The sequence below is a fragment of the Cavia porcellus genome, unplaced genomic scaffold (genome assembly GCF_034190915.1).
Source record: "Cavia porcellus strain 051 isolate PalLab524CR breed Dunkin Hartley unplaced genomic scaffold, mCavPor4.1 scaffold_32, whole genome shotgun sequence".
NCBI lineage: Eukaryota > Metazoa > Chordata > Mammalia > Rodentia > Caviidae > Cavia > Cavia porcellus.
In genome coordinates, this window is record NW_026947515.1 from 17,017,551 (window position 1) to 17,033,658 (window position 16,108).

General features: G+C 35.4%; 1 protein-coding gene across 4 annotated transcripts in view; it reads right to left on the bottom strand.

Annotated features, from left to right (window-relative positions):
* Positions 1-16,108, bottom strand: part of Ddx42 (DEAD-box helicase 42) — a 51,632-nt gene that overhangs the window by 12,430 nt on the left and 23,094 nt on the right. For 3 of the 4 annotated variants that reach the window (XM_063242616.1, XM_063242615.1, XM_063242614.1), the window contains 11 exons: positions 14,720-14,781; positions 13,332-13,368; positions 12,367-12,516; positions 8,683-8,787; positions 7,357-7,476; positions 6,248-6,424; positions 5,238-5,366; positions 3,724-3,823; positions 3,043-3,090; positions 2,423-2,520; positions 306-582 (listed from right to left, as the gene is read on the bottom strand). In XM_063242616.1, coding sequence (XP_063098686.1) covers positions 306-582; positions 2,423-2,520; positions 3,043-3,090; positions 3,724-3,823; positions 5,238-5,366; positions 6,248-6,424; positions 7,357-7,476; positions 8,683-8,787; positions 12,367-12,516; positions 13,332-13,368; positions 14,720-14,781 — 1,303 coding nt within the window. Of the gene's footprint in view, positions 1-305; positions 583-2,422; positions 2,521-3,042; positions 3,091-3,723; positions 3,824-5,237; positions 5,367-6,247; positions 6,425-7,356; positions 7,477-8,682; positions 8,788-12,366; positions 12,517-13,331; positions 13,369-14,719; positions 14,782-16,108 lie in introns of those variants that run through there. The other variant, XM_063242618.1, reaches the window with a different exon arrangement.

The following is a 16,108-nucleotide window of genomic DNA, read 5'->3' on the forward strand; positions in this document are numbered from 1 at the left end:
TATTTATACTGATCATAAGATATAAACAGTGTAAACATGTGCATATTCAGACACATAGTAAAGGTGTCCCACCACCCCCTTCACCCCTGCTAGCTAGAGATATTTTTATCAAAGAAAGAGAAGCACTAAGGAAAAAGTGGTATTCAGAGTTCCAGGTTGTGATTACTGCCGAAACGCTGCTCCACAGAATAAAGCCAACCAAGCCAGCCCTTCAATCAGCCTGCTCAGATGTTGCAGGTCATATTACTGGGTAAGATAGTATCCTTAGGACAGAGACTAAAGCTGCAATGAAGTTCATACTCTACCTGCAACATCAGTAGCCACCAGGACTGGGATGTCCTTTTTCTTAAAGTCTGAAATGACCTTGTTTCTCTCACTCTGGTCCATGTCCCCATGGAGCAGGCCAAGATTATGACCCTCCTGCTTAAGGTTATTGGCTAGCTCTTCAGCATTAGCTTTTTTAGTAACAAATAGGAGAACACTCCCTGAAGAGGTAAACTCTACCAGACGCCGGGTAAGCCAATTCCATTTACTAGGCCCAGAATGGAGAATCTCCACAATCTGTGTCACATCTTCATTTGCCTGGGAAGAAAGACATACAAGAGGTGACTGTTGATGCTGATAACATAGAGCACCTGAAGAAGTGAAGAAGTAGGTATTGTATTTTCCAACTGCATTTAGAAGATACTTAAATAGTGCCTGTTGTCACTGGTCCTTAATTAAACATGTCAAGTATAGGTCAAAAATTACCTTTCCTCTCAAATCACCTTATTCTCTACCACACACATGCATACAGGCATTGTGTATACACAGTCTGTTGTTAAAAATGTATAAATACCTCAAGAAAGAAAAACCTGTATAATACTTTAATGCACACCAGACAACTGACTCGAGTAAACTGGAGCTGCTTTGTACAAATGCATGTTAGGATTTGCATGATGTCTCAATAAACATAGTATTATAATATTTATACAAGTTATTCTTTTCCTAAAGTGTGTATAAATTTTAACACCCCAATTCATACAAATGCCATGCTTTTTTAAATGATCATTCAAATTATTTCTAATGAAGTAAAATCATTTTCAGGATTGAAAACTGTTGTTAATGAATTTATATATGCAAATAGAAGGCATTCAAAGGCAAGACTGGACTATGTCAAAATACTAACTGAAGTCAGTGTGGTGGTGCACACCTGTAATCCCAGCACTTGGGAGACTGAGGCAAGAGAATCAATATGAGTTTAAGACTGGCCTGAGCTGCATAAATGAGTTCATGGCTACCCTGCACTACATAGTGAGCAAGACCCTATCTCGAACATAAAAAAAAAAAAAAAAAAAAAAAAAAAAAAAAAAGCAAAAGCATTAACTGTACAGAAACTTTTCTTAAGAATAAACATGGGAGGGGCTGGGGATTTAGCTCAGTGGCATAAGCCCCTGCCTTGCAAGCAGGCAGTCGTGAATTCGATCCCTGGTTCCGATAAAAAGGAAAAAGACAAAAAAAAAAAAAAAAGGAATAAACATGGGAATAAGCTAATAATAATTAGTTATAAGCCAGGTGTTGGGGCACACACCTGTGATACCAGCACTCTGGAAGGCTGAAGCAGGCAGATTACAAGTTTGAAATCAGTCTGCACAACTTACGGAGACTGTCCCAAAATAAATAAAAAGGGCTGAGAGGTACAACTCAGTGCAATGCCCCGGGCTTAATTTCCAGTATTTGGGGGTGAGGGGGATTAGCTGTGTATTTCAAAAACAGCTACACATAAAAAATGAGGTGACAGATATGTCAGTTACCATGATCTGGCCATCACATAGGGTATACATGTTTTGAAATATCACGTTATACCCCATATATACGTATAATTGTATGTACATACATGTTATTAAAAAATATTCTCTAAAAATGCAAAAACAAAACAAAAATGTCATAGCAAGGAACTTTATGAATTCTCAAGTATTTCTAACTAAATTTCAAATCCTAATTTGGGAGAAATTTCTTAAATAAGTTATATATACAGACTAGAAATCAAACCTTTATTCCCACCAGGCCTTTCAAGTTATCCCACTCTATTCTGTGCAGGCCTCTTCTCACACTCATTTAAAATGTCAGTTCCACCTAATTCACTGGTAGTCTTAAATAAGCAGATCTATTTATTTCTTTAAAAGCTTAAAAAAAATACTTTGAAAATTTTTTAAAAAAAGAAAAGTGAAATGAACATAATCGATTCCCACATACCAATTACTTTCAACAATTATCACTATTTTGCCAATCTCGTTTCACTTATCTCCCAACTTGTTTAAAACAAATCTGAAACACATTGCCTCATCTGTAAACATATTTTTATTCTTTTAACAATAAGAATTAACTCTACTGTCTTTGTAATATAATATAATAACACATTGGGTTCCCTCCTTCAGTTTACCTCTCCAATATCTCCCTGTACCACACGAATAGGGTCAATCAGGATGTCTCTGGCCAGTTTTTCAATCTTTTTCCGAAAAGTTGCACTGAATAAGAGAGCTAAAAGGCAAAGTAAGTTATATTATAATAAACAGTATGGCTTTCTTAAACTAAATATGCACAACATTTTCTTGACATTAATTTTAACTAAGTTAAACTTTAAATTTTGAAGTTTAAAAACTAAAGATATTTTAGTTTAAAAATTGAGAAGATTCTCCCTTACTTTTATTTTTTGAGTCAACAAATGACTTGCTAGCCTGGCTGAGGAAAAATTCTTTTATTTCAAACCAGCAAATGTATACTGCACAATACTTCTACTCATTGATAAAACTGCATAAACTGAGGTAAGTAATTTTTGAGTCTTAATTTTCTCATCTATAAAGTAATAGATGAGAAATAGATATAAATAATTATATCCTATGACCTTCAAGGTCCTGTCACATAAATAGTTATTATCTTCCCCTTTATGGTTTCTCAAGTACACACATGATCATTTTTGCTTTTATATCTATGAGTGTGCTTTTAAAGTAAGTGTTCTGATGGCAAATATATAGTTTTTAAATAAAGCTTCTTTATACATACTCTGTCTGTCAGGGCGGACATGACTTGCTATGGATCGAACCTGGTACTCTAGAAGAACAGGAAAATTAATATTATAACCTGTAATACAGTTTAGAAAGCCTGGAAAAAAAATTATTAAATTTACATAAAATCCTCATCTAAGAAATTTTAAAACTTTAAAGACATATTTTTCATTCTGAAACCTAAAAAGCTTTCCCTCCAATTAGTAAAGATGGTTATTTAAAAGTTTACAAAGTTGAGGACCAGGGATATAGCTCAGCAGCATAATGCCTGCATGGCAAGTGCAAGGCTGTGAGTTCAATTCCCTATAACAACAACAACAACAACAACAACAACAACAACGTTTACAAAGTTGAGAAAGTCAAGGAGAGAAAAGCAGAGAGACTTTGGATGACCTAACATCTACCTACACAGACCTTGACTTTCACATCACCAACATAAATGAAACTGAAAGAGAGAAAAATATTCTCCTTACATATAGAGCCACTTTCAATTTTCCTCAGTCCATGCTTTCCTTGATAAAGTTCCCAAAAATAATGTCTTAGCTGTACCTCTAGTCTAACCCTATCCATGACTATTTTAGTTTCTCTTATGCTGAAAAACATTGCTTATTTCTAGAAAGACATGGAAGAAATAATAGTAATAAGGATAGGGACAAAGAAACTGGTATCCAAAGCATACCAAATCCCATGTCAAACATTCGATCTGCTTCATCAAACACAAGATAAGAGACTCTTTGAAGATTAGTAGCTTTCTTCTTCACATGATCAATCAGTCGACCCTATGAGATCCACAAAATGAATGTAAATGTAACTAAAAGCATTTACAAGGCCTTTCAAAGCTGCTGTCCTGGCAAAAGTACTAATTCTTCAGTCTTAGACAGTGATAGATGTAACAGCCCAACTTTGTATATTACATGGACTAAGGAACAGAAATTTTGAAAAACTCAATTCTTCTTTTACACTAATAGTGATTTAAATTCTGTGCTTAAGTGGCCAGAACTACTTCTGGAAGACATTCTGAAATGAACTGATTTAAAACCTTACTGATGGGTTTTAAGGTTTACATATTAGAAGACAGTTCTGACCATACTGAATTTTTCTCATTCTTGGTATTCATGGATCCATTTCTCGTGAGAGCATAAGAAAAGCTATTTGAAATAGAAGGGAATTCACACTTCTAATATATATGTCAGATACTCTTAACTGCCAGTCAAAATTAAAACAAAACCAGAGGCTGCCATTTATCACCATATTCTCAATTTTGGCTTACACTGTTTCAGAGGAAATTCCTTCCAAAACTGTGAAGGACAGACAAATAAATAATGGTCTGTGTGTGTAAAACCATCAGCTGAACTGAATCAGTATGGTGCTGGATGTGGATGGCCCACCTGAGGATTGTTGCCAACATGAAAGGGAGAACTACAGTAGGAGTAGTGGTAGTACTGTTGGTTCTCCTGGAGGAGCCTTGTTGAGTTTCTTTCTGGATGTAAACTTGGTTGCTCTTATTGTCAGAGGAGCTCAGGACCTTGTTATTGCTAAGAATGGCTGTGACTCACTTTGGGGGAGCTCTGGTCTTTACTCTGAGCATCGATTCCTGGCTCGAGGGGAAGATGTGTATTGTTAAATTTCCTGAAGAAGTTTATCACACTGGCTTCCTGATACGAATTCAGCTCTTCTCATTGTCAGAGGAGCTCAGGACCTCGATGTTGCTGAAGATGGCTGTAGTACTTTTTGGGGAGTTCTAGACCTTATCTTGAGCATCACTTCCTAGCTCCAATGCAGATCTCTCAGCCTACTGGCACAGATCCTTCATTCTACTGGCACACTTTCTAGCTTCCACCACTGACCTTTGGGCATTCCCAGTGCAGATAAATGAAATAAGAGTCATACGAGATATTGTTGTGGACTCTAGTTGGACTTGTGGGGGCCATTTTCATGGGCTCTAGGTCTTCAGTTGGGACTCATGCAGGATATTGCCATGGGGTCTATGGCTGGATTTTTTGGGGTTTTTAGTGTGTGGGCAGATTTCCTGCACTTTTTGTGTTTGATTCTTTGAATGACAATTATAAAGTTATTTTAAAAATTATGTGTCCTATATTAAATTGTTTTCCTTGCAAACTGACTATAACAAAAACCAATCATGTTTTTTATACCAAGGGAGGTTGAGAAGCCATTTACAAAAGACATACTTACTGGAGTACACACAACAATTTCTGCCCCTTCCTGAAGGGCCTTGGCCTGCTCCCACATGCTCCCTCCTCCGTATACAGCCACTGATCGAAGATTGTATGCTTTCCCAAACCGCTTACATTCAGCATGGATCTATAAAATTGTTAATAACATATTAACAAACTGTAACACTAACAAATACATTACAACCCAAAATGGAGTTCTGGAAAATGGAATATGACACAGAAAATTAGGCGTGCAAAATGGCACACACCTATAATTCCATCTACTCAAGAGGCAGCAAACTAAGCTCAAGAATAACCTGGGCAATTTAGCAAGACCCTGTCTCAAAATAAAATTTAAAAAAGGATTGAAGATACAGGTAGGAGGTAGGGGGCTTACCTAACATGCACGGAAGAAAAGAAAGAAAAAAAAAAAAAAAACCTTTTTAAAGTTAGGATTAAGCTCATTTTTATGAGTTTAAAAATCAGTTTTATTCATAAAAATTAGGCTGTCTAAAAACCTTGACTATTCATTCTTTCCACTTTCTTCCCGAGACAGTCACTGCCTGTCCATAAAGTTCATTCACCCTAGAAAAATTATGAACATGTAACATAAACAATTTCCATAATACTTTTTTCAGCAGAATTGTTTTTGTAGCACAGAAAATATATAACACATAATACTTTCCAAAAAGTTTTCTGTCAGCACAACAGTAAGAATATACTTAATACCACTGAGTTGTACATTTAAAATTGCTTAATATTGAGTCAAGAAGTCTGAGGCAGGAGGATCACAAGTTCAAGCCCAGCCAACTTAGCAAGACCTGAGATTCTGTTTCAAAATAAAAAGTAAAACAGGACTGGGAAGTAGCTCAGCACAAAGGCCTTAAGTTCAATCCTTAGTATCACCCCCCAAAAAGTACGTGTATAGGGGTCAAGATGGTCAGTTTTATGTGTACTTTATCACAATTAAAGACAAAAATCCTTTCATAGTCCACACAAAGACAGAGGCATTCTATATAAACCACATACCTGTTGGCAAAGTTCCCTTGTAGGACACACAATCACTGCAATTGGTCCATCACCTGGCTCCAATTCCTTCTGATCCATTATATGAATCAACATGGGCCAGATAAAAGCTGCAGTTTTTCCACTGCCTGTTTTAGCAATACCAATCATATCTCTACCACTTAATGCCACAGGTACACCCTGGAGAAAAATAAAGTGTATCTACTCTCAAATTTCAATTGTAAAAATGAACTGAAAGAAATCTTGGGGAAGGATAAATGACTACTAATGCCATTTATTTCCGATCGAACAAAAATATCTTGAGCCATACACACTGGCTGGGAAATAGAAAACAGCTGACATTCTCATCAGTTTTTAGGGTTACAGGACAAATATTATGTCCTTCATATGGATCAGCTACCATTTACAGAACATGCATGACTATTTTTTGATATACAGAAATGAAAAACTGACTTATTATCAAAGTAGCTATTCACCTGGGTTGGTGGTGCATGCCTATAAACCCAGCACTTAGGAGACCGAGGTAGGAGGATCACTGTTAATGGAGGGCCAATCTGAACTGTACAGTCAGGCCCTGTCTCAACAAACAAACAAAAGCAATCATAAAAAAAGTAGCTGCCAAAAATAAAAAAATGTCCTCCCATTGAGAAAATACAATCCATCCCATTTTCTCTGTAGGAATAAATAAATTCCATAAGAAAGCAAAGGCATTACTTTCAATAATAAATCAAAAATTTCAGGTCATGGACAAAATTCTAGTTACTAATAATGCTAAATTTCTCCTACACAAATCGTTTTTATGTTAGGTTTAGGCCTAATAATTTTCCTCATATTATAACTCTATGTACTTACATCAGATACAAAAACATGCCCCAGCTCTTAGCAACTTAAGAGTAGTAAGTAATTCATAACTTATTTTTTAATGATTAAGAGTTTTAAAAATGCTCTTGGGTTTCATATATGCCCCCCTGCCCTTTTAACAGGAAAAGTCAAAGACTAGCACTTTCTATCTATATTGGCACTGTTTTCTTTTTCTTTGACTTCTGACTTGACAACTAAATATAGTCATGGAATATTATTTTACTTTATTTTCCTTTCATTATTTTACTTACCTGGCACTGTATTGGAGTGGGCTGTGTATACTCAGATTTCCGAATCTGGTGCATAAGTTGTTCATCAAACCCAAAATGAGCAAAACTACTCCCTGGTCTAGGAGGTGCAGCACCGGAGACCTAGAGATAGAAACAACTCCCAGGAATGAATTCCACATAAATAGATTTGAAGTTCAACAGTATGTCCCAAATCTGGCATTTTAGCTTGAGTGTGGAAGAAGCGAAAACTTAAATCTGGACCCAAAAGTGTATCATTGAAAAGGGAAAATCTCAAATAATATGAGGACCTCATATAAACAACTCTATGACAACTGTTCCTGAGATTATTCTGTCAGATGATTTTAAATGACAAAGTACCTAAAAACTCTTAAAACAAAGTTCTCTTATTAGAAATAAATGGAAGAAAAACTATTCAATGGATTATAGAAAGTCACTGTTAGTTTTTTCCATTTTGCAATAAATATTAACCAGATGGTAAAAAAAAATTAAAATTTACAAATAAGTCCGAATAAGATAAGAATATACCCTCTCGTTGCAAAGATACAATCTACCACTGGCTGAATAAAGTCTCTTCCATTGTTTGTCGGTCCAACTACTGTCTTTTTTTGTTTTTATTGGTACAAGGGATCGAACTCACGACTGCCTGCTTTCAAGGCAGGCGCTTATGCTACTGAGCTAAATCCCCAGCCCTGGTCCAACTACTGTCAAGCACTGTCACAACTGTGTACAAGTAAAGAATGAGACTTATAACCTCTATTTTGTCTCCAGCAGTGGTAACCTTTTACTGTTTCTCCAGTGATGTTGATATTTCCAATCAGGATTTCATTAAAAGATTTTTGGGGAAGAGTTAATCTCTGGGAAAACAGGTAAGTACAAATACACATATATGCATGTACATATACATCCCACCCCTTCAAAAACTGTGTTTCAAAAATCATGTAACTGGTAAGGTAGACACAAGCCAGAAAGTTGTCCATACAAACAGTAGATTAAAATAATGTCTGAGTGTCATTAACATGTAAAAAGCACCTTAAATAATATAGCCAATCAGCGATCTAGAACTTCTTGGTGGACAATTTAAACCATCATTCTGAAATCAGTGCATTGTGTACTTTACAATAGTACTCAACTCTTCCCACAACAGAAAGGAATGGCCAATCTTCAAATATCATCTAAATGACTACAACAATCAAACCAAGACACATAAGCCCAAAGATATAATCATTATTGTAGTGAAGACAGCTCAGGGGCCATTAAAAATTAAATTCAATTAAAACTCGACTAATTATCATTAATATCAGAGTATTTGTTTAATGATTATCTTACCCGAAGATTGAGCTTATGTCGAAGATCTATTAACTGTTGTGGAGTGAGGTTGGTTATCTCCTCATGTTCGTTGTAAAAATTTTTTTCAAATGGTGGGTAGTCAATCTGCAGGTCCAATTATTCAAAGTTAGTCTAGAATTCAAGAGTCAATTCTGTAAGTTTGATTTTAATGCAAAATAACCTTCTACAAATATAATACAAATAAAGCCATTCTTCATAGGAAGACCAAAACAATTCATTTATTCTTGACACACATCTCCAAAAATATAGCCAATGCCTTGTTCTATTCCTGTTTTCAACATGAACACCAACCTACTTTCCAAACATTAAGGGCTCCTCAAATCTGAACAATATTGAAGCAAATTAAGGGATCTTGACAATGGAAAGGCTTTTAGAGAACAACTATTTTAAAGATATTCAAATATATATGTGTATTTTAAATGTTTTGGATTAAGTTGTTCTCCTAGCTCTAGGCATTCAAAAACATTTCTAGTATTTTCTTTACAGGTAGTTCTGCCTTTAGAGAAAGTTCTATTATCTTTTGATTTTTTCTTTTTTTGAAGGGTGGCGGTATAAGGGATTAAACTCACATGCTAGGCAGTCACTATCAATAAGCAACATCCTCAGCCTAGCTCTACTCTTTTCAAAAAGGGGGTCTGTTTATATAATTTAAAAATGTATGACCATAAGAAATAGGAAGACAGGTCTTTTGGGATGGGGACCAAGAGACAGAATGAGAGGGAGAGAGGTGGGTAAGGAAATTAAAAAAATCAAGATGTGTTATGCATATGTAAAAACTACCCATGAGAAATGTAATAATTACATACTGCAAAAGGGTACCCATAAAAAATTTTTAAAAATATATGACAGCATTTTAAATTCCTAAAAGAGGGCTGGGGATTTAGCTCAGCTGCATAAGCGCCTGCCTTGCAAGCAGGTAGTCATGAGTTCAATCCCTGGTACCGATAAAAAGGAAAAAGACAAAAAAAAAAAAAAAAGACTTTGGTTAAGGGGGCTGGGGATTTAGCTCAGTAAATAAGCACCTGCCTTGCAAGCAGGGAGTCGTGAGTTCGATCCCCGGTACCGATAAAAGGGAAAAAGAAATTTAAAAAAAAAAAAAGAATTTGGCTAAGTAATTCTCCTTTTGACATCATAATAGTCAAAAAAATTTTTAAAGGAAAATTTAACCTCCTGTAGATAGTAAAAAATTCCTAATTCTGGATACATCTAAAAATTTTGGTGAGAAGAATGGCATTATACGTTTGCAAATCTCTTTAAAATTTGACTTAAAATATCTCCTACTACATTCAAACTGTAGTGATAGACTGGTTTAATATAAATCCATGAAGAAAATCACTCCTCAAAAGCATGCAGTGAAAAAAGAGAATATTTTTTTACTCCTATAATGTACTTGTAAATTTCTATTCTTTATTATTACAGTACGACTTAACTAGCAATTATTTTTGTGTAATCTGAAACCACAAACTTGTTATACTTAGTTATCTTAAGAGTGTTGGTCTACAGAGGGGTTTTTTTGTTTTGTTTTGTTACTTGGAATTGAACTCAGAATCTTCACAATGAACTATATCCCAGGCCTTTTTATTTTAAGACAGGTCTCACTAAATTGCCCTGGTTGACCTTAAAATTTATGATCCTCTGAATACCTACCCCCTCTATTTTTTCCTATCCTGTATTTTGATGGGGCTTTCACCCATGCATGATTCTGTAACATCATACACTGATCATTGGGAAAATATTTATACACTGAGGTAGTATGTAGATCATCCATAAGTTCATAGATCTCATATGTTATAGGCAGGAGGACTGCATGTTTGAGCCTCGCAATGACAATGTAGCAAATAGTGAGTTACAAAAAATTCAAAAAACAAGGGCAGGTGTGGTGGTGCACATTTGTAATTCCAGCACTCAAGAGGCTGAAGCAGGAGGATCACTGTGAATTCAAGGTCAGCCTGAACTACACAGCAAGACCGTGATTTAAATCAAAACCTTTAAAAACATCACCATCAGTTTTATCACCATAGCCTTTAAGTATTGAGAAACTATCAAGTTCAGTGTACAGTTATTTTTGTTTCAATGAAAATTAATTTTTACTGTTTCATAATGAGAATTCTGAGTGGACGCCCCCCACCCCATAGAGAAGAATATAACACTAAAATAAGTTTGGTGCCACTGCCTTGATTCATACTAAGCCATTAACAGTTTTACTTTTCACTGATTTTACATTATCAATGCAAGTGCTTATGTAATGAAAAACACAAACAACCTTGATATTACAAAAATTCTTTTAACTCTGTAGACTCTCTGAATAACCATTTGAGAACCAATGCTCTATATCAGCGAAACTTTTAGAGTGCCCAAACTATAATCCAAAACCCACTTATTTATCACAAAGTACCAACACGGGGGTTAAACCTGAATAATGAGGTTTTAGTTTTGGAAAAACAACTCATATTAACATCTTTTGTCTTAAGAAAGAAACAACACACATGCCATATGTTTGCTACCACTGCCCTAGATCTAGAGCCAAACATAGTATATAAGATCTGAAGTGATATTTAATGTAAGGAAAAACTGATACTTTTTTTCAAGTGGGTATATGACTGCTTCACTTTTTTGCTTGACTTAAGTAACCTGCAATTCCTGGCTTTACTTTGAAGAATCAAACATCTTCTTTGAAGAATCTATCTGCCACAGATTTGGAAGCAAGAGCAAACATTTATAGCATTTAGAAACATGTAGTGGGGCATGGTGGCACAGATCTGTAATTCTAGAACTCTGAGGCTGAGGCAGGAGGATCACAAATTCAACAAAGGGCAATTTAGCAAGACCCTGATGACTCAAAAAAATAAAAAGGGTTGAGGATATTGCTCAGTGTTAGACTGCCTATAGATTTCATCCCCAGTAACAAAATAAAAACAAAAATATTCAAGTCCAGGGGTCCATGTGAAAGGAGGGTAAAGCTGGGCATAGTAGTACATGCCTGTAATTCCAGCACTAAGGGAGGCTGAGGAAGGAGGATTTCTTCAAGTTCAAGGCCAGCCTGAATTACATAGTGAGATCAAGATCAGGTTCAAATACACAATCAACACAAAGGAAGGTGTGAGTTCTCAAAAACAAGCACAATTGCTTTTAAAGAAGCCAATCAAGAATTCTGAAACTGAATGCAAACAAACAACAGATTCATCCTTTTGGGGAGCAGTACTGTGGACTGAACTGAGGCCTTTGCACTGAGCTATACCCCCTATTCCCCACCTCTTTCTGGTACCGAGGATCCAACTCATGACCTCACACTTGCCAGACAGGTACTTGTGCCACTGAGCTAAACCCCTAAAGCCCCCTGCCCTAAAAGAGACAAGTTCTTACTCAGCTGCCCAGGTTAGGCTTGGTCAACCTTCTGCCTCAGTCTTGCAGAATGCTGGAGATTACAGAAATGTACCATCATCCAGCTATGATTCACCTTTTAACAACATAAACTGTGAAAGCTTCATGGAATTTCTGGCCCAACCACTTAGCAGAAATAATAAGATTCCCAAAGTACAAATATTCTTATGACATGATATAGATATTGGAGAAACTTAAAAGTTTAAACATTAAAGCTGGAAAAAAAAAAAAAAAACCCCACCAACTTGAAACAAGAATTAAATTTAACAAGAAGCCTCATACCTCTGAATGATCAATGGGAGGAAGAGGATCAATTATTTTTTTGGAGGGTGCAATTGGATTTCCATCACTATCATATTCCAGATTATCTTCTTCTTCTTCCTGAACCACACCAGCAGTTGGGTTTTCTGCCATGTATCGAAAATAAGCTTCCTGCAGGAAAGCACAAAAACATAATCGCACTCAAGTACAGCTGAGAACATTTCTACTTTTGTAATCATTGTATCAGAAGACTGAACTGCTTAAAAACCTATCAAGTAAGGCTAGACTTTTACTAGAAATAATTCCTTTATAAATCAGTATTCAGAAGGACAATCCGAAGAAATGAATACTATGAAGTGACTTAATTTGTTTAAGAAAGTATTTATAAATCTGCCTACTCTACAGCCTTTCTTGGGGGTGCAGTGGGGGTCTCTACCTACCCGGCCCAAAGCTGGAAAACCTATGCTGTAGCTTTACCAATCCAAGTTTAGAAGGTGACACTGATTACAAAGGTCACAAACCTGGAAAGGGCTACCATTCTCTTATTATCCCACAACTGAACAATGGAAAAAATAAATACTAACAAACAGTCACTAATGTTTGATCTTCAGAAACAAGAATCATAAACAGAACCTTTAGAAAAAGTGAGAGATTAGATGGTGCTAGAGGCCATCAATAGAACCCACACTACTACTGATTTATCAGAATAAATGTTAATTTTGGATTTAAAAAAAGCAAAGTGAATAAAGCTTGTCTTTGTTTTTGATGTCAGTTGGTCAAACATGCCATCTGCAACATGAGGGAAAGCCATGTGAATCTTAATCTTAATACCAACTGGTAACACAGGTAGAAAAGGAGTAAGTCAAATGACATTCCCTGTTGAATGTCAAGAATGGCCATTTCAGGGAAGGCAAGCTCTAGGCTTGTCCCCAGTATAGACTTTGTGGGGTAAAAATAAAAGATAGAAATACTGCATAAGAACTCACTTGGTCATCTTCCTCTTCAATGTCATCTCGAATACCCCTGGAAAAACAAGCGGAGAAACAAACTTCCCTGCAAATGTTCCACATACCCAGCTCCATACTTACAGCAGATTAGTGTTGAATTCCATACACCACAGGAACTCTCAACACTAACAATAACAAAGCAGCAATAAGCATACTGTAAACTATCCACCCATCATCAAGGTGTGGTTTCATTCTATGGTCTACACTTTGCATGTCTTTTGAATGAGATGATAGGAACTTCAATTGCTAACATGGATATAAAGAGTAAAAACTTTCTGAAGATACCAAAGAATTTTAAGCCTTTCAACCCATACGACAAACAAAATAGTTTGCGATTATGCAAAATATTTCATATTATAAAGAAAAAATCCTGTATTTAGCATATACTAGAGAATGGCACAAGTTTCTCATGGTGTTTTCAAGTTTCTATCTCTACAATAATTGCTTTGAGCCAGTATCAGTTACCTTGGGGATGGAAACAGAAAGAAAAAACTACATAAGCCCCTTTATAAGTATGGAACTAAAACTCCTAAGCAGTTCATATGGAGAAGGATTCACTGACGCTTGCTTTTCTCTGTGGAATTATATAGAAAGTCAGGTTGCTTAGTTCCACAACCATCTGCTTTTACTCAAACTTGCCACTTAATCTAGGAGAACTTGCTATTCCTAAGGCAAATAGTAAGCAACACCGCCATTGTAAGGCAACTGTAAGAGCATACAACATAAAGAAGCACCAAAAGAGGGCTGAACCTCCATACGGCACAAGAACCTTGGGAAGGGCTTAAAGGACTGATTGCCTAGTAAAGAGAGTAAAAAGTCCAACCTTGCCTGGTAGGAAAAAACCTTACAAGTATGTTCAGCAAGGGAAAGAGGTGACTTCTTCTCAGAAATTAAAGTACTCAAGTTTTGATTATGGTACTTAAAGCATGATGTCACTCTTTAAAACGAATTAGGTTTTATTTCTAATAATATACATAGTTTTATTTCTAATAGTGTCACCATTACTTTTCACCACCAATCACACAAGCACTGACCTATTTTATATTAATAATGGGAAAAAACTCAGTACAATGAACCCAAATTTTAGTAATTATACTTTCTTATCTCCTCGGGTAATTTATGTTTACTAAATGGTTATTTATAGTTGAAGATCAAATGCTATTTTGTCAGACAGAATGTCTTTTAATTACTGCAAATGCAAAGACTTCTGTAATCTCTATAGACAGAACTATTTAAAATACAAGAATATCATAAAACAAAGTTATTTATAGAGTTAACTTTTTTCTCTGTAAAGTTTGGGGGAACAAGCTTTTCAGTATTTCAGGTATTGTTATTATCTTTTGTGAAGGGAGAAGAAAACAACTTACTTTACATTTTTTCTTTCCTTGTCCTTTTCTTCAAGTCTCTTCATGTCTCTAGCTGCCTGATCCTAATGAAATAAAAGACTATGTGAAATTCCATTAAACTAAAAACACTTAAAGAGGAATTTGTTTAAAAATAATCTTAAATAAAAATGTCCTCATGGTATTTGAGACAGGGTCTCAACTTAGTAACTAAAATGCCCAGGCTGGCCTTAAACTTGTAATCATCTGGCCTCATGCTCCCAGAGTGCTGGGATTATAGGTGTACACCACAATACTCTGCTTTGTTTGATGTTTTAAAATGCCACTATATAAACCACAGCATGATCAGATGTTCTATTGAGTTGAAAATTCCTGGTAAAGATGAATTATTTTAAAAAGTACTGTATTATGTACAAACTAAAGGGCCTGAGCTGTCAGATATAAAATACACAGAAGATTATAAAAGTGATAAAAACAATGTAACATATATAATGTAATAGGTCACTACACTTGTATAGCACGTCTTAAGCCTACAAAATAAATCTTTTTTAGAACAGTCTAAAAATAAATCTTCATGCAGTCCAAGCAAAATATAAACCTTTCAGAAAAGCCAATATCTGAAATCATAAATACATGCAAATTCTTAAGACATCAACGTATTTTCCAAGTTTAGCATCTAATCTCCAACTTACAAAAAAAACCCTTTTGATACTGTATAAAAAAGACCCTCAAGAGAATGACATTGTACCATAAAAGATTTACCCTCCAAACAACTTCAACTACTTAAAAGACAAGCAAGAGAATTTGGGCCACTTTTAGATATTCTCACTGAAAAAGGGCTATGTCAGCTTTTGCCACCATAAGTCAAATCTAAACTTAAACCTAGAAAATCAAGAACTGATTTTTGCTTTCAAATTCATCACTAGGTATACCAGGAAATAATGAAATTTTCTGTAAAACAAAGCCCTTTGGGAAATGTCCACATTAAAAATGAAGAAATCACACCATACACAAGACACCCGAAAAATGGTAAACCATTTATCGCCTCTTAGAGTAAATCACTTAACATACTTACTAAATACCTAGTATGCTGCAAGACGCATTATGTCCTAAATAATTTTGGTATGCTGAATAATTTGGTAAAAGGCAGAAATACAAGGTACTAAAAGAACTTAAAAAAAAAGAGAAAAGAAAGAAGTTGTATTCTTTTGATTTAAAGTTTTGTTTTTTTCCCAATGGTGGGGGATTTAACTCAAGGCTTTATGTATGGTTGGAAGTGCTTCACTGCTGAGTGACACCCTTGGTTACATGGACATACTTGTGCTACTACTTCAGTAAGTGGGCATAATCTTTCTAAAGTATAATATCACCTGTACTGTATTACTCTGGTTGTTTTATTTTGATACTGACATA